Source organism: Castanea sativa, chromosome 8, assembly GCF_040712315.1.
Source record: "Castanea sativa cultivar Marrone di Chiusa Pesio chromosome 8, ASM4071231v1".
Lineage (NCBI taxonomy): Eukaryota > Viridiplantae > Streptophyta > Magnoliopsida > Fagales > Fagaceae > Castanea > Castanea sativa.
Genome location: NC_134020.1, coordinates 29,163,824 through 29,188,831, shown reverse-complemented (window position 1 = coordinate 29,188,831; position 25,008 = coordinate 29,163,824). Strand labels below are relative to the sequence as shown.

The 25,008-nt window shown below is 40.7% G+C and overlaps 2 protein-coding genes and 2 long non-coding RNA genes across 7 annotated transcripts; 1 reads left to right on the top strand and 3 right to left on the bottom strand.

Moving 5' to 3' along the window:
* Positions 1-1,020: 1,020 nt before the first annotated feature.
* On the bottom strand, positions 1,021-3,167 carry LOC142607811 (uncharacterized). Its single transcript, XR_012839377.1, has 2 exons — positions 2,955-3,167; positions 1,021-1,852 (listed from the first exon to the last, which is right to left on the bottom strand). It is a non-coding gene; the product is annotated as an uncharacterized LOC142607811 (long non-coding RNA).
* A 1,953-nt stretch (positions 3,168-5,120) lies between these two features.
* LOC142607810 (tropinone reductase homolog At5g06060-like) lies at positions 5,121-19,378 on the bottom strand. 4 transcript variants are annotated; one of them, XM_075779441.1, is made up of 7 exons: positions 19,141-19,378; positions 18,943-19,049; positions 17,851-17,998; positions 17,504-17,692; positions 17,158-17,365; positions 5,420-5,636; positions 5,121-5,288 (listed from the first exon to the last, which is right to left on the bottom strand). In XM_075779441.1, the coding sequence occupies exons 4-7, from the start codon at positions 17,590-17,592 to the stop codon at positions 5,170-5,172; spliced, it is 633 nt and encodes a 210-aa protein (XP_075635556.1). In that variant the 5' UTR covers positions 17,593-17,692; positions 17,851-17,998; positions 18,943-19,049; positions 19,141-19,378; the 3' UTR covers positions 5,121-5,169. The 4 variants fall into 4 exon arrangements, with proteins under 4 accessions (XP_075635556.1, XP_075635560.1, XP_075635557.1 ...); XM_075779445.1 differs by having other exon boundaries at positions 5,420-5,528; positions 17,851-19,049; XM_075779442.1 differs by lacking the exon at positions 17,851-17,998.
* LOC142606150 (tropinone reductase homolog At2g29260, chloroplastic-like) lies at positions 18,829-19,993 on the bottom strand. Its single transcript, XM_075777544.1, has 4 exons — positions 19,772-19,993; positions 19,203-19,352; positions 19,141-19,153; positions 18,829-19,049 (listed from the first exon to the last, which is right to left on the bottom strand). The coding sequence occupies exons 1-4, from the start codon at positions 19,991-19,993 to the stop codon at positions 18,829-18,831; spliced, it is 606 nt and encodes a 201-aa protein (XP_075633659.1).
* A 2,294-nt stretch (positions 19,994-22,287) lies between these two features.
* LOC142605548 (uncharacterized) lies at positions 22,288-24,505 on the top strand. The gene is made up of 3 exons (XR_012839078.1): positions 22,288-22,637; positions 22,968-23,084; positions 24,111-24,505. It is a non-coding gene; the product is annotated as an uncharacterized LOC142605548 (long non-coding RNA).
* Positions 24,506-25,008: the final 503 nt, after the last annotated feature.

Sequence of the window (25,008 nt, the reverse complement as noted above, 5' to 3'; positions counted from 1 at the left end):
GAACCCAACGAGAGGAGCTAATGAGCACAGTCTCGTCTATGTTTAATGGCAAACTCGACATCCTTGTGAGTTCTTTATTTCCTCAACATCACTGCATTTTACATGGCATATATTTTAGAGCATACTCCTAAGTTGATGAAGTGTAAATCATCATTTTACCTTCTTTTCTATTCTAAAATATTCGGCTTCAGTTTTTGAAGATCAATCTTGATCAACAATTTAAATGGCATTGGAATATTACTTAGTAGAGCCACTTCATTAGTGCCTTTGCAATTAATACATTCAACTAATAGTTAATGTCACCTAGTTTTAGATGAACAATGTGAGAACGACCAGAGTGAAACCAACCTTGGAGTACATAGCTGAAGATTTCTCATTTCTCATGTCTACCAATCTTGAATCTGCTTATCACTTGAGCCAACTTGCTTATCCTCTTCTGAAAGCTTTAGGAGCAAGAAGCATAGTTTTCGTTTCTTCGGTTGCTGGTGTAGAAGCCATAAATATGGGAGCAACTATATATGGTGCAACTAAAGGTAATTTCTTTGTACTATAATTGACTTTTTATTGCAAGCTTAAGGGTTACAAATTTTAGCTGTGACATCAAATAATGCGATCAGCTTTTGTCTGATATTCATTTGAAGGAGCGATGAATCAACTCGCAAAAAATTTGGCATGTGAGTGGGCAAAGGATAACATAAGGACTAACTCTATTGCGCCATGGTATATCAAAACTCCCTTGGCTGAAACTGTAAGTGTGCTAATGTTGAAGATTGTTTTTTTTTTTTTTTTCAATAGAGAGTTTCAACTTATGGCGTTCGCTCTTGATGATAACTGTTTGTCATCAGATCAAGATACTAATTAGTTTTTGTTGTAAGCAGAGATTGAACTCCAAATCTCTTATATAACCATAAGAGATTTTACCAGTTGAGCTAACTGAAACTCACTATATTTGAAGATTGTTGTCACGCCCCAAACCCCAAAGGGTTCAAATTGTGAGAAAGACACATAAATCCTATCACGTATCAACATCAAGAATTAACATAATAATTCCATTGAATATACTCTCAAAGTAAGTCAAAGCTCTAAGTATTAATTACAAGGACCATTAGCCACAAAAGAATAGAGGTCTAAATAAACGATTACATATCAATAACTTGTCCCATTAGTGGGAATACAGTCACAACCACTATAATATACAAAAGAATGAGTCAAGCCTATTCTAAAATATACATCATCAAATAACTCCATTACAAAAGTTCAGCCTCTATCAGTAGTTAGTCTAACTACTATTAGCCACCAAAAGCTGTCTCAAAATATTGTTGCCTACTCTGAAAAGTTTATAAAACAATGGGATGAGACTGGGCCTAGTAAGTAGCATAATTAATGGGGGTGGAGGAAATGCAAGTTTCATCTTCAATAATAATAATATGACAAGAATGATTAAATAATGAAATACCAAAATTCTCTAAGTAACTACCTTGAAACAATATACAATAATCTGTGAGTATCAACAATATAATTTCCAAAACCATAATATCTAACATACAGTAAATTTTCTCAAAAATACCATACTACCACATAGACTGGTCAAGAGATCCACCCATTCACGACTGGCATGATATTGTCCTCTCTGGTATGCAAACTCTTGGCCCCATGGATAGCAGCCTCACCCATACCCTCAAGGTTTTTCTCTCTCCCCATGGGCAGCAGAGAGAGCGCGTCAAATAGGACCTCTCTTGCATGTGGTCTTTTGGCCCCATGGACAGTAGCCTCACCCACACACAATCAGGGAAGAACGTGTCATCTAAAATGAAAGGGCATTGACCTAGATTTGATTCTGTTGTCACAAAAACTACGAAAACCAAATCCGGTGATCACCAGGAAATCGTACATGGCATGGTGTTAAAACTACATGATGCTCACAAGTTACATTACTTTGAAACACATAGTTTATATTCAAGTAGTTTCAGGAAAAAAAAAAAAAATCTACTTCCACAAAGTTTGTAAGGTTTTTCAACTTCATTCTTGCCAAAAAGATTTTCTATCAATTTTTCAAGTACTAAGACAAGATAAGCATCTTGAAATTTTCTATTATACCATAGAATCCATAATTTTCTTATCAAAGATTAAATAAAAGATGCTCATTTTTCCATATCAACAATTCATGTATTTCCCCAAATGCAATACCAAATATGATGCATTTTTATATATAATAATATGTAATAGGGTCACAACACGACAATTTTAAGAAAACATATATCCATATATAATTTTTTAAAATGTGTTAGACCCAAAACATCGTTTGTGAAATATGGTAATTTTCCAAAAATATCCCATTAAAAAGCTACTTACCTCGCAACCACAAAATCCTAACACTCCAAGCTTTAAGGAGATTAGCTAGAATCTAAGCAATATCAAGTAAACCTATCACAATAAGTATAGAACTTGAAATTGTATCTAACCAAAATTTAAGATTTGCCAAATAAACACTTAATTAGGCAAGCCTACTATTTAACCTCATCAACAATAATATATACCATTCCCAAAGTTTCTCAACAAATTTATTCACAAGGTATCAACTCCAATTTATAAAGTTAACCCATTTCATAATATCTCCAACATTATGACTAGCTTTCATAAGATTTACACTACATCATTAAGAGACCCATGAAAGCAAAAATCAACATATCCTCCAAGACAAGAAATTTAGAATTTCACTAACTCCAAATAAACCCAATGACAATGGCAAAATTAAATTTACTAACCATCATATATTATAACTTAAAATTCCTAAATTTTTCCACCATACATAAACCTTGAATAGCCATTTTAGCACAAAATATATATACCCACTCATCAAAAAATCCATCAATACAAAACCCATACATAAAAGCACATAAATATCCCTTCTAATGCAAAAGTGTAAAACCCACCAAAAGATTAGAAATTTTTACCTCAAATAAAATGATGAAGATGCTTAGGGGTTCCTAAGTATTTTTCCGGTGATCTTGCCGGAAAAATAATGGTGAGATGGTGTGTTTTAGAGAGGAGGCCGGCAGGTGAGTTGAGAAATGAGTGTGTTTAAGTGAAGAGAAAAGAAAGAAAAAAGAAAGAGAAAGAAAAGTGAGAGCCAGCCAAAAGAGAGAAAAATTAAGAGAAAAAAGAGTGGTGGAGAATGATGGGTAGTGGGGTTAGGTGGGGGGCACGTATGGGCTAAAAAAAATCTCACCTTAACATTTTTTTTTTTCCTGACTGATAGGGACGTTACAATTGTTATGTAACTGTATTTAACACTTTAACTAATATTGTTTGGAAGTAACAAATAGGAAAATAAATTGTGCTAAGATTACTATTAGACTTTTATTTTAAAATAAATGACTAAATATGTGTATTTTGAGAATTCTAATAAAAAATTCATTAAATCTAATTTTATTTTCTCAATTTCTACCAATTTTGAGAGAAATGAAAATTTGGGATTTGAAGGAATAGAGAGGAATGAGTGTTCCCTCCTACTCATTCCGTTCTCTTCTACTTAAACTCTCAAATAAGATAATAGACTTCATTAAAACTCATAAACAGGGAAAGGGAAGAATATTCTAGAATTCATTTCCATTTCATTCATTTCTCCCCTCCCAAACGAGTTGTACAATGCACACTCTCAATAAACAAACATTTGTAAGTTTGAATTTTTCATGTGCTAGGAAATGTGAACAATTTACTGAATTTAACCTTACTACAACATTCTAATACCTTGGCTCCTTCAAAGAGGTCATTATCTGAGTTAGGTTCCAACTTATAATTTTAAAATAATAATAATTTACATGAATCATGATAACCATGACGATTTATCTTATCTTCTTTTTGCAGTTTTCCGTGAGAAATGCAAATTTTTTGGAGGCTGTTATCTCTCAAACCCCTCTTAGACGTGTCGGAGAGACAAAAGAAGTTTCTTCCTTGGTGGCATTCCTATGCCTACCTGCTGCTTCTTACATAATCGGTTAGACTATTTGTGTTGATGGAGGGGTAACTGTAAATGGCTTCAGCTTCCCATGAGCAGTAGAAAATGATGTTCCGACACACATTGTTGGAATATGTTTTTGGTACTGCAACAAGGCACGTTTGTACATCCATGAATATTGGCAGGACTACAACTATTTTTATGCAAGGAAAAATAAATAAAAATAGTTAATCAGTGCTTTCTGTAATTAAAAAAAAAACAAAGGAAAATAAAAGAAAAGAAAGGATTGTAGTAAGTGGGATGCACAAACCACTCTCCTTGGCATTTTCTAAAATTAGTGTATGGTTATCTTGTATTCTTAAAGTTATAAGTACTTAAATTTATAAATACAATGCATATCTTGTATTCTCTCTCGAAGAGCATAGGTCTTAAATGATTAGAAAGCTCATATACTATAAGAAAGAAAATGCATATACATAATATTATTAATATAACCTGAGCTAAGATGTTGATCAAGGGTCAATTAAACAAAATCTTAGTCCATATATTTTGAGATCAACTATGAATTCTCATTTTTATATGGAATATAGTATAAAAAATCTAAGATATTGAATCAAGAATTTCCCTGTAATAATAGTTTAGTCATCTTTCACAAAGTACGAAATTTTTTAGCAAACGCATATATACCTACTTGTACATGTATATGTCTATGTATGTGTGTGAGAGTGTTAGATTTTGAAATTCATCTAATTGCATTTTAGGACTATAGGTCCACAGAAGAAGTTTTTGGTGTAGCCTTCTTTTTTTTTTTTTCCTTTCAAAATTAACAATTACAAAAAGCTGAACCAAACTCACTTTTAAGTCATGCTGTTAGAGGACCCTTTAAAACTCACAAAACCACATTGAAGGAAAAATTTGCATCTTAATCCTTTTTTTTTCCCGTTGGCAAGATAATTAGGTCAGGAGCGTTACAAATTTAGCTCTTATCCTCATCCAGTTCACATTGGATGGAATTTAAAATGCCACTTGTTCAAAAAATGTTTTTGAGAATTAAAGCCTAGGAGTTCCATTTCTATTTCAGGTGAAAATGTCGTGCATGCACACGAACACCCACACATTTCTGTTATCTTTTTAACTCTACGTATAAAGATTACTGCACACAGAACAGTGAAAAATACATTCAATGAATGCACAAGCATGGTGAAAGGGTGCTACAGCCTTACAGCTTCAACCAAGGGGGTTCTGATAAACCAAGGTGCTACACAATTACTCCTAATATTGTCTTTCGCCCACTCACATGCCAAATCTTTAGTTAGTTGGTTTATTGCTCCTGCATTGAGAGAGAAAAAGAGACTAGAGTCAGTATTTAAAAGTTTACAAATCTATAAGGTTTGATAAGATGCACGTTGTGGTAACGGATCAAATCAAAAAAATAAAATTTAAATTGCAAAAGTAAATTACCTTTACTTGCACCATAAATAGATCCAACATTTAGTGCTACCACACCGGCAATAGAAGAAATACAAACAATACTTCCTACTCCTGATGCTTTCAAAAGAGGATGTGACAGCTGGCATAAATGGTAAGCAGATTCAAGATTGGTAGTCATAATATTAGAGAATTCTTCAGCTGTGTAATCTACAGTCGGTTTCCAGATGTTTGTCCCCACATTGTTTATCTAGGACCACAAATTAGTAAGAATAGGATTTTAAAGGTTTACAAGTAAAAAAAAAAAAGAGCCATTCCTAGAGTATGAAAAATAGTAACTGTGAACATTTCTATAAGAAACATTGGTACGAGGAACTCCTTTGAAAGATTCACATGTATGAATTTTTCCAAATTTAATTTATGCAACTAGATAAACAAGAAACTATCCTGCTCCTGGGTCCAGGATACCAAAATCAGGATGGAAAGAATGATTGAAGATATGCAATTGCAATTTGTTTATACCAGAACCCTGAATGATCATTCTATTTTCTTCTCAAACTAAAAGCAGTGATGTTGATAGTATAGTAAATGCTTTTATTTTATTGGTAAGTTATACATATACTCAATGACGATGAGTCTTGAACCCATGACTTTACCCTTTCCCTAACACTTACAATGGAAGAAACTGCCAGTTGAGCTATAGTTCATTGGCGAAGGCATAGTAGAGGCTGGTGAAACAATTATTTATAAATATGATGGTCAAAATACCCAAAGCCATATACAAGCTACAAGTGCCAAGAAGCCCAAATAACATAACACGGAACAATTATTTTAGTAAATACATAAAGGTCACATAGCACACCAAGCTCCCACCTTTGTGAGGTCTAAGGAGGTCAATGGTAGACAACTTTACCCCCAATTTGAGCAAGTACATAACACAAGAAAATACAATTTGGTGCTACTTCACATTAGACTCCACCGTGTTCTAATGTGGCAAGTGATGATTTTGATGTCCTAACTATCTTTAAATATTGTTATTAGATAAGCCCAGTTTTATTGTTTATTTTTTTTGGGTGGCTGAATATTGGGTTTTATTTCACCTAAAAAGTTGCTCAGTTCAATCTAGAAAGCTACAGGAAAAAAAGTTTCCAATCTTTCAGAAAGTAACTTCCTTATGATCTGCAACTCCATCTATTCAACCAGTTCCAAAAATTCTCTACTCCCTAGAGCTCATTTCCGGTTACAATCTTTGAAAATTGTTATATATAGATAAGGTCAATTTATTGGTTTCTTTTGGCTGAAGATTAGGTTTTATTGTACATAAGAAGCTGCTAAGTTCAAGAAAGAAAGATACAGGAAAAGAGTTTCTCATCTTTCAGAAAAGTAGCTTCATTATGATCTGTGAATCCCTCTCTATAATCAGCTGCCAGAATTATCTACTCACTTCAAATTCTTCAAGTCTGGCACATCATTTGTTTCATCACAAAATGACTTTTTTTCTTGAGTTGTTGCAACTCTTAAAATGATCCATATAATATTTTATGTCATTTACCAAGCACAGAAAATTATTAATATTTCATTTAGGCACGGTGGTGATGACGGCAGAAGAGGTGGTGCAACAATGATGGTAGTGGCAGAGGTGCCAACAGCGATAGTGTGATGGCGATGGTAGTGATGATGCATTTGTTGGTCACACAAAGGAATGGAATGGGAGAGGGTACAATGGAATGGCAAAAATACGAAATGTCTTCCTTTGAACAAGATTTTCCGTAGCACCAAATATGCAGAAACTGTTCTACTCTAAAACAAATGGTTCTTTGTCTTACGAATAGAACAACACTATCACAACTAACTACAACCTGTTAAAAGATACACTATATTATTTCCTCCTATTTCTTGCCCGTTCTAGGAGTAGCATAGTACTCACAATATCTGGAACCTATTTTCTGTCACAATCCCATCTGTGTCTGTCACAGTTGTCAAGAATGATTGCACTTAATGAATTCTATTGACAACCTCACTTCTATTCTAGTCCCACAATAGCAGTAATGATTCATTGTTACATTACAATCTTGTGATGCTAAAATTGCTATGTAGAATGCAATGAATTAAACTGAACACTTATGAAGGGGATAAAAATGGTAAATGGACGGAGACGTTGAGGACGGATCGACACCAGCAATGACCCAGCTATGACGGTTAGGTGTTGCTGAATATCCGTCTTGTATAAATTAATTATGGATGCCACGTGGCATGTCGTTTGATATATTTCAGATAAGCCTTTGCTTTATCCTCACGCAAACGTGTACACTTGGACTTCTTGCGACACACGTTTGGGAAGACTCCTATATGGAAAGGAACTTGAGAAGGAAGTTATATCCTTAAAGAAAGGTAATTCTACTCAATATAAATACCCCAGAAACCCTAGGTATGAAGGTACGCATAATATTCTTAACTCTAGTACTCTAGGGTTAAAGGAACAAGATTCTAACTTGACCTTCGGAGGGTATTCGGCCGACACCACACCGGTGCTCTCTTCTGGGTCCTTCGTTTCCTTTTTGCAGGTATTGCTTTCGTTTGAGGAGCGCTTGCAATTCACTGGTGATATTTTTGGCTTCATCAGTTGGCGCCGTCTGTGGGAATAACATTAAGGAGGAGGAAGAAAAACTTCGGATTATTTCAGCCTCGCTCTATCCCTGAGACAAAGAGTTGCATGGCACTCACCCGATCGATGGCAACGAACAACAATCAAGGCGACGAACCACGCGCCACCGCTTTGGAAAGGCAGGTCCAAATGCTTGCAGCGGCGGTTGAGCGCCTCACTAAGTAGAACCATGATTTGGAAGAACAGTTGCGGCAAATAACTGCACATCAGAGCGCACCACAGGAAGATCAGGAGGGAGCTAGTCCCGAAGGAAGGAACGCGGAAAGACCTGAGGGCAGCAACGCTCCGACTAGACCCGAGCGACAAGAAACCAATCAACCGCTTGCTTTAGACCCTGTGCCGACTCACATAGCCACCGAAATGCAGGAGATGAGGGAACGTATGGATGCAATGATGAACGCCCTTAAGGGACGAGTATCCAGCAATCTGGACGACCTAGTCCATAGAACGGATTCACCATTCACAGCGTTGGTGAATTCATACCCCGTCCCTTCAAAGTTTAAAATGCCCCATGTGGAAAACTATGACGGATCCAAGGACCCGTTGGATCACACGGAGTCTTTCGAACTCTAATGCATCTTCGGGGTGTACGGACGAAATCATGTGCGGGGCTTTCCTCACCACCTTGAAAGGGCTGCGAGGGATTGGTACAGCAAGTTGACGCCTAATTCCATCGGCACTTTTAAGGAATTAGGTGCACAGTTTGTATCACACTTCATTGGAAGTCATCGACACAAGAGGTCTATTGCATGTATACTGGGAATTAAACAACGAGAGGGTGAGACATTAAGGTCTTATATAGCCCGCTTTAATAAGGAATCCCTTTCGATAGACGAGGCAGACGACAAGACACTTGTGGCAGCATTCACAAACGGGTTACAAGAGGGTAAGTTCTTATTTTCCCTATGTAAGAATGACCCAAAGACTATGTCCGATCTCTATTACAGGGAGACGAAGTATATGAACGCGGAGGATGTCTTGCGCCGGAAGAAGACTACAAACCAAAGAAAAGGAAAAGAGAGGAAGATATGAAACCGGATAACGGACGAAAAGTGGCTAGAACCGGAGATCGACGAGAAGACCGGAGACCCGAGCCGCCTTCGGGGAGGTTCACAAGTTTCACCCCCTCACGGCCCCAATTGACCAAGTGCTTATGCAAATCAAAGATGAAGGAAGCTTGACATTCCGGGCAAATTGAAGGGAGATCCGAACAAGAGGCCAAGAGATAGATATTGCCGCTTTCACCGTGACCACGGCCATGATACGACGGATTGTTATGATTTGAAACAACAGATTGAAGCCCTTATAAGGCAAGGAAGGTTGCGAAGGTTCGTGAGGAAGGAAAGAACTGATCATCCTCAGGAGCAGAATCCTAGACGGGAAAACGAGCGTCCCTGACCACCGGTCGCAGACATACGGATGATAATGGGGGGCAACGCTTCAGTAGGATCGTCCAAGAAGGCCAGAAAGACTTATTTACGGACGGTACAAAGTGTCCAGTCGACGGGACCTTCATTAGAAAGAATACGGCGAAACGACTCCAGTATCGAGTTTTTTGAAGACGAGGCCCGGCACCTTCACCACCCCCATGACGACGCGCTTGTGGTTAGCATACAGGTAGGGGATTTCAACGTCCACCGAGTTCTAGTAGACAACGGGAGCTCAGCAGACATCCTTTACTATCCTGCGTTCCAGCAGATGGGGATTGCAAAGGAGCGCCTGATCCCGGCACGCGCGCCCCTCGTCGGCTTTGGGGGAACCCGGGTCCATCCTTTAGGATCCGTCACATTGGAGGTGACGGTAGGAGACTACCCACGACAGATAACTAAAAATGTCTCCTTTCTAGTGGTTGATTGTTCTTCAGCATACAACGCCATACTCGGACGTCCTACTCTCAATGCATGGAAAGCCATCACTTCAACCTACCATCTGATGATCAAGTTTCCCACTGAACATGGGGTTGGAGAACTACGCGAAAATCAGGTAACTGCACGGGAATGCTACGTGGCCATGATGGAGATGGATGACCATGTACAGACAATGAGCATCGAAGAACGAGAGAACGGTGGCGAGAACCCGTGGAGACATTGGAAGAAGTCCAACTAGATGATTCAAGGCCCGATCGAACCACCGGGATAGGAACCTCGGTCGACCAAACGATTCGACATGCGCTCCTCTTGTTCCTCGAAGAAAACCAAGATGTGTTCGCATGGAGCCATGACGACATGCGGGGATAGATCCAACGGTCATAGTCCATAAATTAAACGTATCACCTTCGTTCTCTCCGGTCCGACAAAAGAAACGCGTATTCGCCCCCGAAAGGGATCGAGGCTGCGGCGAGAGGAAGTGCGAAGCTACGAGAAGCGGATTTCATACGAGAGGTGTACTACCCGGAGACTGGCTGGCAAATGTGGTAATGGTCAAAAAGTCAAATGGGAAGTGGAGAATGTGCGTTGATTTCACGGATCTAAATAAAGCGTGCCCTAAAGACAGCTACCCGCTCCCACGGATTGACGCCTTAGTCTACTCTACCGCAAAACATGAGTTGTTGAGCTTCATGGACGCCTTCTCGGGGTACAACCAGATTAAGTTGGAGAAGACAGATCAAGAGAAGACATCATTTATGACGAGTCAAGGGCTTTTTTGCTACAAGGTGATGCCATTCGGGCTCAAGAATGCAAGAGCCACATATCAACGATTAATGAACAAGATGTTCGAGCACCAGATTGGCCGGAACGTCCAAGTCTACGTAGATTACATGTTGGTAAAAAGCGTAAAGGCGTCGGATCATCTGAGGGACCTCCAGGAGACTTTCGACACTCTTCGAACGTACAAAATGAAGCTGAACCCAAGTAAATGCGCATTCGGAGTGCTTCTTGGAAAGTTCTTAGGGTTCATGGTGTCCCAGCGGGGCATTGAGGTCAACCCCGAAAAAGTGAAAGCAATTATGGATCTATCCCCTCCAAGGACGGTGAAGGAAGTGCAAAGCCTGACGGGAAAGATAGCAGCCTTAAATAGGTTCGTATTAAGAGCAACCGACAAGTGTCTCCCTTTCTTTAGAACGCTAAGGAAATCTTTTGAGTGGACGGACGAATGCCAAAGGGCATTTGAAGAGTTGAAGGCATATCTGTCTGCCCCGCCATTACTTAGCCCGTCTACGCCGGGGGAGGAATTATTCCTGTATCTTGCTGTCTCATCGGCAGCGGTAAGTGCGGCTCTCATTAGAGAGGAAGGGAAGGTCCAGAAGCCTGTGTACTTTGTGAGCCGGGCGCTGCAAGGCGCTGAGGAGAGGTACCCACGGATAGAAAAACTCGCCTTCGCACTTGTAACTGCAGCTCGAAAACTGAAGCTGTATTTTCAAGCACACACAATAACAATCCTGACGGATCAGCCATTGCGGAGAGCAATGCACAATCCTGAAACCGCCGGACGAATGGCTTTGTGGGCTATCGAGCTAAGCAAGTACGATATCCAATACCAGCCACGAACAGCTGTGAAAGGACAAATATTGGTAGACTTCATTGCGGAATTCACTACACATGAGGAGCAGGGGGCAGAAGAGACGCCTACATGGAGAGTTCACATAGACGGATCCTCCAATAAGCATGCGGGAGGAATCGGAGTTGTACTCCATACCCCGGAAGGAGATAAGATTGAATGTATGATCCGTCTGGAGTTCCCTGCTACGAATAATGAAGCGGAGTATGAGGCCCTGGTGGCGGGATTGGAGCTTGCAATAGCAGCTGGGGCCAGGAAGGCAATGGTCTACTCCGATTCCCAAATCGTAGCTAGCCAAGTCGATGGGAGTTATGATTGTAGGAATGAACGAATGAGAAGGTATCTCGAAGAAGTGAAGGGTCGGACGAGTGCCCTCCAATTCACGATAACTCAGATACCGAGAGAAGAAAATCAAGAAGCGGATCGACTCGCAAAGGCTGCTTCGGCCGAACCTATGGTCGTCCCAGAGCAGGTATTGTCCTTCGTCCAATATTCATCGTTACTAGATAATGTTCAGGTGCAGGAATTAACCACTGGAGATGATTGGACGGTTCCAATTGTGGCGTACCTCAAGGACGGCAAGCTGCCAGACGGGAAGGAAGAAGCAAGGAAATTGAAGGTTAGGGCTGCCCGATTCATACTGATCAAAGGCATCCTCTACAAAAGAGGATTCTCCCGACCTTATCTAAGATGCCTGGGCCATGACGAAGCGGACTACGTAATGAGGGAAGTTCATGAAGGGATCTGTGGAAACCACTCAAGATCAAGATCTCTGGTACACAAACTACTCGGGCGGGGTATTGCGGCCGACAATGCAGAAGGATGCCCACATGTACGTAAGAGCCTGCGATAAGTGTCAACGATTCGGCAACCTTATCAGGCAGCCAACGGAGGAACTCACACCCATGACGGCCCCATGGCCATTCGCACAATGGGGGTTAGACATCATGGGTCCATTTCCAATAGCGGCACGACAGGCGAAGTTCTTGGTGGTTGGTATCGACTACTTCACCAAGTGGGTGGAAGCAGAAGCTCTTGCTACTATCGCGGAGAAAAATATTCGCAACTTTGTATGGAGAAATATTGTTTGCCGATATGGGATCCCGAGAGTGCTCGTGTCAGACAACGGGAAGCAATTCGACAACGATGCGTTCCGAGATTTTTGTTCTCAGCTGGGAATCAAGAATCACTACTCGTCGCCCGCTCATCCACAGGCCAACGGACAAGTTGAAGTCACGAACCGGTCCTTGTTAAAAATCATCAAGACCCGGCTCGAGGGGGCAAAGGGCATATGGCCGGACGAACTACCAAGTGTCCTATGGGCATACAGAATAACGGCAAGGACGCCAACGGGAGAGACACCGTTTCGATTGGCGTTTGGTGCTGAAGCCCTCATACCAGCAGAAGTGGGATTGACGAGCTACCGCGTGGAAAGTTATGACGAGAGTAAGAATACTGAAGCATTACGTCTAGAGCTTGACCTTGTTGATGAAGTTAGGGCAACAACGGCTGAAAGACTGGCGCGGTACCAGGACATGATGGCAAAACATTACAACTCTAAGGTTCGGCACCGGGACTTCAAAGTTGGAGATCTAGTGTTGCGAAAAGTGTTTGGCGCTACGAAAGATGCATCCCTGGGAAAGCTGGGTCCCAACTGGGAAGGTCCGTACCGAATCATCTCATGGTGCAGGAAAGGAACGTACTACTTGGAGACATTAGACGGAAAGAAGTTAGGCCACCCCTGGAACACGGAGCACCTGAAGAAGTACTACCAATAGTGCAACAGTCACAATACCTACTGCCTTACTTTTCAGTCTAATTTTAGAATGTTATGGCTTTTACTTTTTAGAGCTCAGTTTTTCTTTTTCATGAACAATTTGGTTTATTGAACTTATGAGAGGAATTTTTTATACATGCTGATGAAAGTCTACAATGAAATAAAAAACAAATCCACAAAGTGGACGGATCACCCAAAGGGTGAAAAACCTACAAGTCCCCAAAGTGGACGGACACCCAAAGGGTGAAAAATCTACAAGTCCACAAAGTGGACGGATACCCAAAGGGTGAAAAATCTACAAGTCCACAAAGTGAACGGATCACCCAAAGGGTGAAAAATCTACAAGTCCACAAAGTGGACGGATCACCCAAAGGGTCAGAAATCTACGAGTCCACAAAGAGGACGGATTACCCAAAGGGTGAAAAACCTTCAAGTCCACAAAGTGGACGGACCACCCAAAGGGTAAAAACCTAGTCCACAGAGTGGACGGATCATCCCATGAATGTTTGCATGGTGGACGGATAGCAAAAATACGTTTGAAAGTCCATTCACAAAGTGGACGGGTTAACTGGATACATGACGGTTAATGAGCAAGCAACATGCAATAAAAAGACTTGATAAGTCAAGTTTAATAATTACTAATGACGGTTTAAAGTTCTTTTACAACGGTAAAAACTTTTACAAAAAAAAGCAAGTATCCTATTCATTCTTTGGAGAGCTCTCGACCAATGGACCGTCATTTGGCTGACTAGGAGGAGGAACTTCGCCTTCATCAGCTGGAGCAGTGACGACAAACACTTCGTCTGTACTTTCTGAACGGACGGATTGTGCAAGTGTTTGCCCTTGAGCGTCAATAGATATATGGGATACATCCAGGTCAGGGTACGATGACTTCACCTGACGGATGGCGTCATCGAACTCGTCGGCAAAGGAGCTCCCCAGCTCCGTCAAAAGGAGTTCAGAATCACGATATTCTTGAATGGCTATCTCCTTTGCGCTGTGAAGCTTGGATGTTGCCTCCGTCAGCTGCTTCTCCTTGTCGTTTAGGATCTCACGAAGATGCCCGTTCTCTTTTTCCACCTCCTCTCTGACCTGCTCCGAGCATTTAAGCTTTCTGTCCATGTTGATCTTGTAGGTTTTCAGCTCGTGCAGCTCATCCTCCATCGTCTGGCTTTTCTTTCTCAGACGGTCCATGGATGTCTCATGATTGAGACAACGGCCATGGAGCCCTTTCATCATCACCATGGCCTGGAAGCGAAGTACAATGTTATGACAGATATAAAAGAACTTAGCAACAATACCAGACGGATTCAAAATTACCTGTGCAAGGGAGAAAAGACCCGTCTCACCCATTGCCTCCGTTGAATGGTTGCTTAGGTCTGCATAGTCGTCGGCTGTCAGCATAGACGACATCTTCTCGAGAGCATAGCTTGAATCCTCCCGGAAGAGAACGGGTGGTTTCTCCCCGGAGCCTGCTGGGCCTTTCATGGAGCCTTTGCCCTTTCCATGCTTGACGCCCATCTTGTCTGCCTCCAGGGCCACGACGAGTTCAGTGGAAGTCTTTAGCTTCTTGGGAGGACGGTCCGTTTTCTCAACTTGAGGCCGTTTTGACGGTACAGGTGGGACCGTCCCCTTTGTTTGACCCCCCTCTTGCTTTTTCTTCGCCGCCTGTTGCTTAATGAATGCTCTCCTCCTGGCGGCGTCCATCTCTGCAAATCAAAGATGGATGATAAAGGAAAGGTAAAAACAAGAGAAAAATGAAAGACGGGTATAGCTTTGATGAACTTACGTTTTCGAATCCTGTTATCGTATTGACGGGCAGCGGATGTAGGTTCAGGTCCGTCACAATACCAGTGAAGTGTATCGAGTGTGACGAGTTGAGCCCAAGTCCTCTCTTGCAATTTTGTTTTGTTAAAAATTTTCTCCAGAAAATTCCACTGCTCCAAATCAACCTGAGGACGGTCTCGAGCTGCGATAAAGGACGGTTAGGCATGTTAGTTAAAAAAAAAAAAAAAAAAAAAAGAAAAAGAAAATTTCGAATGCTGGACGGAAGCAAAAGGAATACACCTACCCGACGGGGGCATTATGCCCCAAGTTGTATCGACGGGCATGTTAGTTACAGCTCCTGGACGACACATCCATTCGTCCCCTTCCAAAAAAAAGTAACGACTCTTCCAGTCTCTGTTCGAGTACGGAGTGTCAGCGACGAGCCTCAATAAAGGACTTCTAGCTGCAAAGCTATACATCCCCTTGGACTTGATAATCTCTGTTGGACGGTAACAATGGAAAAATTCTTCCACCGTCAGCCTCCGGGAACCATCAGACATTGCCCCATATAAAACCTCAACCCCAATGAACACTCTCCAGGCATTGGGGGAGATTTGGGTGACGGACAGACCAAGGTATTGAAGAAGTCGACGGTGAAGAGAACTTAATGGAAATCTGAGCCCCGCCTTTAAAGCTTGCTCGTAGATTCCAACACCGTCTACTCCCTTGTAGTAGCACTTCTCGGATTTTTTGGGAAGACGTAGACGGATGTCATCTGGTATTTGGTACTTGGCCCTAAGTGTGTTGAGTTGAGATTCAGTCATGGACGACCTAAAATCATTTACCGTCCAGAGAGGCAGCATGACGAACTCCCTAAGCCCATCTGGGCCAATTGCGGCGAACGGGGGGATCCACACCGTCCAAGCCACTGCTGGACGACTCAGAACTATCCGTCTCTATACCACCGTCAAGGGAAGAAGAGGTACTTGACGGGTTCCTCTCTTCACTTGAAGTGTCAGGATCTCTTGGACCTGACGGAAACTTTTCATCGTAGCCCGCCCCCTCGCGGACAAACGACTGGTTACTTGACGCACTAGACATTACCTACATTTATGACGGTATAACCTAAGACACCGACGGTTCTAAAGAAAGTGCATATACTTAAAACAATGAAATTCAAAGAAAGACGGAGAAAGGTTTGGAATACATACTGGATTTGCTGAACAACAGGAAGGCACTGTAGTTGTGACGGTTGCGCTCTACTCACAAGTTTTTGACAAGAAGAAGAAATGAAGGGAGGAATATCTGGCCTTTTATAGAGCAAAGGGCACGGAATACGAAGCGACGCCTCGATTTTGGGAAATAGCCAATCCATGAGGGCCACGTGCTCTTCGTCAGAAATACAGGCCACGTGTCATCCGTCGTGGTATACCAAGCCCGTTCCCATTTAATACATTGTCTTCAGTCATTCCATGGATCCGTCAAGTTATAAGGACGGATCCAAGGACTGAAGGGGGCAACTGAAGGGGATAAAAATGGTAAATGGACGGAGACGTTGAGGACGGATCGACACCAGCAATGACCCAGCTATGACGGTTAGGTGTTGCTGAATATCCGTCTTGTATAAATTAATTATGGATGCCACGTGGCATGTCGTTTGATATATTTCAGATAAGCCTTTGCTTTATCCCCACTCAAACGTGTACACTTGGACTTCTTGCGACACACGTTTGGGAAGACTCCTATATGGAAAGGAACTTGAGAAGGAAGTTGTATCCTTAAAGAAAGGTAATTCTACTCAATATAAATACCCCAGAAACCCTAGGTATGAAGGTACGCATAATATTCTTAACTCTAGTACTCTAGGGTTAAAGGAACAAGATTCTAACTTGACCTTCGGAGGGTATTCGGCCGACACCACACCGGTGCTCTCTTTTGGGTCCTTCGTTTCCTTTTTGCAGGTATTGCTTTCGTTTGAGGAGCGCTTGCAATTCACTGGTGATATTTTCGGCTTCATCAACTTATAACAAAAAATGACTTAAACTGAACTGAATTGAGACTTACAAGTATATTAAGTACCCTGCTAAACACTGACGATACTGTGTCCATCAGCTTGACTCGTTCAGCTCGAGACATCACATCACAAACTGAACCTGTGACTTGGAAACCCTTCATCTCCCAATCATGTAAGCATGCATTGAGATGGGCTTCATTCCTTGAGCATGTATGTACTTTTGCACCTAGCCCTGCCAATTCCTCCAGAACAGCATGCCTGACACAGTTACAAAACATTGCAATAAGCCTTTACTAGTTTTTATAATTTTAGAACTCTTTAGCCACCGGCCCCATAGAGGCAGGGTTATTTAAAAACAAACATCCATGATGCAACTAACTTGAGAGAGAGAGAGACCCGATTCCTTGTGTTCCACCAGTAACAAGAGCAGTCATTCCCAGAAGTGACCATCTATCATCTCTGCAACTACTCCCTGCCTGCACCATGTTATCCGATCTCTCCTTGGTCTATTGATTTCAATGTCCTTCCAGTAGCTCAAATGAGTTATATAGTAATGATTAAAATGTTTTCTCCCCCTCAATTAATCTGAAATATATCTAAGAAATTCAGCCCAGTGGAATTACTAAAAACAGAAAAAACAAAAAATTAGATAAAAACAATAAATATAAAAATTTTAGCATAAGCCAAAAAAAAAGGTCAGAAGGAGTTAGCTAGATATATATTAATTTAAATTATTGATGTACCTTCCCTCCAAGCGTTTCAAGGAGTTAGCTAGGCATATATTAATGTAAATTGTGACTGCACCTTCCCTTCCCTCCAAGTATTTCAAGTGATTGTTGACCAAGAAAGTTTCTTCTCAAGGGCTTAAAGTTTTCTGCTACTCCTATGTGCCTATATATAAAATCTTCTTTATAGTAATACACAAAAAAAATTCTTCAACTAGCAGATCTGACGTCACCATTTCTTCTCTCTTGTCAGTTCAAATCATTTCATGATTACAAAAATATTGTAATAAAACAACTGGGAAAGGTCAAAGGGTAATACAGCTGGCATATATGCAATTAGAAGGACAGAAGGAAGAAAAAAACTTTTAAAGTGCAGCACTCCAAAAGACAAGCATGCCAAGGTTATGTCATTTATGGTGTAGGTTAGACTGAATGGGGTCAAAGAATAGCAAAAGCAGATGAGGAATATGGCAAAGTTGCCACGTCTAATCATTTCTAGGGTAGAAACCATTTACACACATCCCTCCATCAACACAAACAATCTGCCCAGTGATGTAGGATGGTGCAGGTAAGCAAAGGAATGCCAAAAGAGAAGAGACCTCCTTTGGATCTCCAAGACGCTAAAGAGGAGTTTGAGAATACACCTCTTCTAGGTATTCTTTGTTGCTGAGCACCAAAAACAAAAAAAGACTCAAGGTCAACTTTGATTGTTTTACAGAACTGGACTTAAGCCTTTATAAGTTCCAGACATCAATTAGTGCAAGTACTAATGTTTTAAACTTTGAACTTACTATGGTGCAGATGCCGTGCATATGATGACAGAGAAGCTTAAGTATTGAAGATAATTTTCAAATGTGGAGACTAACAGTGCAATTTTTGTTTGGTAACCTAGAACTTTAACACAGTAGAGCTTAGGCAGAAAACCTAACAAGAAAAGCTTCTTTTCAATTATATTTTACTCCCCTTAAATGATTGTAGTTAGGGGGGTTGTTTGAGTCAGTGAATGGCTGTGGGAGTGTGGGGGATAACTTCCATGGAGAAATTAAGGCAACGGCCCTTGCCAACATGATGTTCCACACGATTAATGGTCACATAACAATCTGGAGTTACCTGCTCCACCATTGAGGTTCTGATGTACCTAGGTGCAACTGCATTACTTCTTATATTGTCTTTTGCCCGCTCACAAGCCAAAGTTTTAGCAAGTTGATAAATTGCTCCTGGAATCACAAATAAACAAAATTTCTCTATAAGCTTGTTGAGTTTAAAATTAATAGGAACATGGCTACATTCATCTGATAGGTAAATTACCTTTGGTAGCTCCCTGAGCAGACATAGACTTAAGTGAAACAAGACACAGAGGAGGTGAATACAATGCTTCCCACTCCTGATGCTTTGAGAGGTGGATAAGCAAGTTGAGAAATATGGAAAACAGACTCAAAATTGGTTGCCATGAGAGTAGAAAATTCTGCAGCTGTGAAATCCACTACCGGTTTCCGTATGTTTCTCCCGACATTATTTATCTACGGATCAAAAACAAGCCAGTCTTCCAGTTTAGTAAACAAGAAAAGTGGCAAATTTTGCCAAATAGCACGTTTTTAGAAAAAAAAATTAGAAGAACAGCACACAAATTATCTAGTTATGTATAACATTGTTTGGAACTCAAGTTTGAAATTCGAGTCTGAGTTGGAACTTGAGTACCCAAAATGTGTTACGTAACTAAATAATTTTGTCTTTGTGCTTTTCTCCTAAAAAATTTCTAAAATTGTGCTATAGAGCAAATTTTGCCAAGAAAAGCAGTTCAAAACTTCAAATTTTAACATTTTAAAACTCAAAACGGGAACACAAACAGATACAATACATAATATTTTGAAACCCAACAAGGGAAACACAAAATTCAATGTTTTTGTATGGAAAAAAATGAGGAAATGAAGAAGCTTACGAGGATGTTGAGCTTCCCATCAAACAAAGTGGACACAGTGCTCATAAGCTCCTCTCTCTGAGCTCGAACTGACACGTCACAGACTGACCCAGTAACCCCAAAACCCAAATAACCCCATTCACTCAGACACCCATCAAGCTCACTCTCATTCCGACAGCACGGGTGCACTCTGGAGGAACGCTCACTCAGTATGATAGGCCGTTTTCTCAGTGAAAAAGCCATCAACCTTAGAGTAGCAAAGAGCATGATATGAAGCAGTGCCCTTACCGGTGCTCGTCCATGAGTCCAGGTGACCAAACTGATTACCCCTACGGCGAATGGCTGAAGGCAGGGGGACGACGAGGCATGGATGGGCCGAGAGACCATGAAAGAAACACCACACAGGCGCGGAAGGAAGACAGCGACGGTGAGCCTATTAGAAAGCCACCTGTCCACGTAAACCGTAGGGGTGGGGCGGAGTCTGACAGCTCGGCACGTGAAACGGTTTTAGCGGATAAAAGTACTCTACTTTCTGCCCAAGAGGGGGCTGATGGTACGTGTGGACCCAATACACAATTAATGGGAGTTGACTTGACATACAACTCTAACTCTGAAAGTAGGCTCAAAGAGAGGGCATGAGTGTGGGTCTGTGGAGAGTGAAACTGAAGACACAGAAAATGGGAAGCGACTGAAAACTGGGAAGGAGCTTACCTACAGAGATGTTTCAACGGTGGAGGCTGTGGCGCAGCCCCGCCAAGCACAATGCTCATTATAAGTTGGAACTGTCGGGGGCTTGAAACAACGTGCAGTGGAAGAAAAGCAAAAGGTACTTGGAGAGTTGGCCAGCATGGGTTATGGGGCAAACATAGAGCAAATTAGTGCAGTGCGTAGCGAGATAAATGAGTTACTCCACCAGAGGAGGTCTTTTGGAGGCAGCGGTAAGGGAAAGCATACGTGGCATGCTGAATGCTCGGATAGTGACGAAATTTGAGAAATACCTGGGTTTGCCGATGGTGGGGGGGAAGAATAAGATGAATACCTTCAAGGACATTCGGGAGAGAATAGCAAAGCGGGTCACCGGGCGGAAAGAAAAATTCATTTCCAAGGTGGGCAGAGAGGTGCTGATTAAAACAGTCGCACAAGTTATACCAACATATTCGATGAGCCTGTTCAAGCTTCCGCAAGGATTATGTAATGATATCAACTCCATCATCGCTAGATACTGGTGGGGTCAAACAGGCAAGGGGAATAAGATACACTGGATAAACTAGAGGCGGCTGTGCGAGACGAAGAAGAAGGGTGGAATGGGTTTCAGGGACATCAACACCTTCAACTTAGCCATACTAGCCAAACAGACATGGAGACTGATCCACCAACAAGACTCCCTGTTTTTCAGAGTATACAATGCTAGGTATTTCCCTAAAATTTCATTTTTGGAAGCTGAGCTAGGAAGTAATCCGTCGTATGTATGGAGAAGCTTATTGCAAGCCCGAGATGTAATCTTGGAAGGGTCATCGTGGAAGGTTGGAAGTGGTTTAACGGTGGACATTGCTACTCACAGGTGGCTGCCACGACCACCATGCTTTTGAAGGGAAGGGCCTTGGCCAAAAAAGGTAAGGGAGTTGGTGGATATAAACACGGGGCAATGGGATAGAACCAAACTATCATTTTGGTTCGAAAGACACACGTGTGAAAATATGTACCCGATTCCGCGAGTGCCACCGGTGGGGTTTGAGAAAAATGGAGAGGGTGGGTTTAGGAGATTAGACTTTTCAGAGAGAGTTGAAGAAGAGAGTGAATGTGGAATAAGAGTCTGAGACACTCCAGCAGCGGCCAACCCAGTTCCAAGCAGGCAGCAGTGTAAGAAGTCTGACAGGTAAAGTTTAGCGGGAAATTGTAATAAGTCTTTTGATGTTCAAGAGGTTTTCTTGGTACTCATGCAGCAGAGTTGTGGCCCCACGAAGGATAATCTCTAGGCGAGCCTGTGTCTCATCAAAACAATATTTGTTACGTGCATGCCATATACCTCAAGCTGTCATTGCCCAGTGTTCCATCTCTCTTCGAGGAAGCCTCTCGAGCATACTCCGCATCAGGAGAAAGTATACTATGGGTCCGTTTGGATAGAACTTATTGTTGAAAACTGAAAACTGAAAACTGAAAATACTGTAGCAAAATAATTTTAAAATGTGTGAATAGTACCGTGGGACCCATTTTTAATGAAAAAATTACTGAAAAGTGAAATTTGTGGGTCCGTGAACAGTGCACGAATGCACTGTTCACAGAAAATTGGGTCAACACTTGCGGCTGGAGGAAAAAAAAAAAAAAAAAAAAACCAAAACGCGGACGCAGAAACGCCTATCCAAACTCCACCTATGTTTCAGTATTACCAGGTCAGCATCCATTTTGGTGTTTCCAATCCAATAAGTGACTGACACCTGTTCCTAAAAACCACGTCAGATTACCCATTAATCCAAACAAAATTACCATCTTGACCCTGAAATTTTTTCAAAAGCCCGCCCACCGATTCCTCTCTCTCCTTCTTCAGCTTCTTGATTTTTGAAATCTAATTTTCAAATCCACTTACTCTTTCTCTAGTTCTCCTCTCCCTCTCTCAGCTCTCTCTCTCTCTCACCCACACTCCATTCCACCTGCAACTACAAGCTTCCATTTCCTCACCGCACCACTCTCCCTAACCTCCAGTTCCGACCACCACAAACCCTGACAGCCACTGCCCAGTGTCTCCGCCGGCACAACATTGCTGAACATCGTCGGTTCCGACAAGTTCGGCCTTTGTGTCGTTAAAAACCCCCAAACTCTTCTTTTTCTAGCATCACCACCCAACACCGGAAGCTTTCTTGCTGCTTTCAAAACCCGATGTCACAATAAGGTTTTTATTTTTCCTCTTGTTCTGTTTCTTTTTTGTATTTTTCACATCTTTTTTGTATGCTTTTTTCTTCTCAAAATTACACGTTTAGACAAACAAAAGAAAATCCAGATGAACGTTTGAGTGTAGAAAGGAAACCTGTACCTGTTTGATAAAATGTCTCAATGAACATGGATGCACTCCTTTGTTCTTAACCCGTACCTGTACCTTTTTTTTTTTTAAATGTTCTTTTGGATCCCAGATTAAAGTTGGGTTTTTTGTTATAGTTTCATATGTAGAAACACGAAGCTCCTCTCTTTGTGTGATAAATAGTTTGCTGCCTTCATTTTGCAGATAATTGCTTTGCAGATATGTTGATTAAAATCTTGGTCTTGCTGTGAAGGTTGTTGAATGCAGTATATGGGGTTTCCCTAATCTCATACTTCGTTTTGCCTTCGTTGAGTTTTGAAGGTACTTTGAAGTTGTGGTGTATTCAATTGTTTTTTATGGTAATGAAATATGATAGTTTTACATGATCAATTGCTATGTTGGTTATGCAAAGGTGCAATGGCTACTTTTAGTCTAGGGGATGATGCTTGAATTCTACCTTGTGAAGGTTCTGCCTTCTAAAATGGTTAGATTTACATGATGATATAAATTTGCTGATACCTAATGGTTGAAATTTTGGTCTTGAACAAGTTCATTCGAAGTGTACGAATTCATTAATATTTGGAGAAAAGCTCTTGAAGTGGGCTCTAGTGGTTTTCTTAGCATCACTGCTAGATTTTCATGATGAATTGATGATATCAGTTTGTGATTGGATCCATTCAGGAATTGCTATGGCCATCCTTACAATTTGTTTTTACATAAAAAGCCAGGCACCTTTCATGTTAGAGGGAAAAAATGGTCCCTTACTTTGTAGCTGCTTTCATTTTAAACTCGCAGAGTTATTTATGATCATAATTAATTTCTTTTTATTACATTAGGTTGTTAAATGTTTGTTGATTTAGTTATTGATAGATATGTGGAGTTGACAGAGAAGCTAGATTATTCATCTGTTGTGGCCTTACTTTTGTTCAGCCTCATTCTAGCAATATTCCAAGCTTTTAATGGTTGCTGCTCTACTGATTGCATTTGTGACAACACATATCTTGTACCTAAACTTTTATAGACTTGATTATGGTAACGTATTTTCCAAACGGTCTCCCTCTATTGAATAATGCTCTAGTGACATTATTAATAGTAAAAATTATTTGTACTGCTATGTCAAATATGTCATCTTAAACTTCATTGCATAAGGCTTTGTTGCTCTGCCAGAATTTTTAGAGTTTCCATGTTGACTCTACAAGAATGCTTCTTGAAAGTACCTCAATGTCTCACTTGAGTCAACTATAACTGTAAACTTTTTATTTTAGAGGAAAAAACAAAAACTTTAACATGTTACATGTGCTTTTGGTTATTTATTTATTTGCTAATATTGTGTTTCTTTTGTTTTAGGACCCTACTACAAGATTTTGAAGTATGATGGATAGCATTTTTGGACAAGATTTTTTACTGCAAGGCACAGCTGGGGGACAACATTTTGGACCAATATTTTTGGATAACATATTTGACTTGGACAACTTTTTAGATAGCATAGCTGAAAATTTAGACAATTGGTTACTCAACTTGTAGCAATTGTTTTGGAAAATTGTTGTAACTACTGAAGTTAACATGATGGATTCTTTGTATTAGTAGCTTCTAGTTAAATAAGTTGGACTTGTTCAGCAACTTTCATTAGTATGTAACATGATGGATTTTTTGTACGTAACATTTGTATTTAGTAACTTCTACTGAAGTTAACATGATGGATCCATTTTACCAATGTTATAATATTGAACTCATATTAGTAAGTTGGACTTGTTCAGCAACTTTCATTCCATTATACCAATGTTAAAAGGGTGGGCTCATATCAATAAGTAAAGAGAAATTTACATACATTTGAGATCATTGTAAACTTCAATGGTTATTATCCATCTAAGAATATTATACATAAAAATGAGAGTTTGAACTTGACGGTTCGAGCTAATAGCATGACTACCTATTTAGATGTATTTCGCAATAATTGTAATTCACTTCCACTTTCTAAAAATGTTCAATTCTTCAACAATATATAAGTATTCACTTCTTCACAAAGTCACAAAAGACAATGGACAATTGACCAAGTCAGGTATTGGAAACTAGCAGTATTCAACAATAATGCTCTTTAGTTGCAAAAGCCACCAGCTATTTGCAAACGCCCTTTGTAAGGTTAATTTAAACAAAAGAAAATGAAAACTCCAAATCCATCTCCACAACTATTTGCAAATTGTCCAAATAGGACATGTAAAAATATTCATCCACAACTGTCTTATTT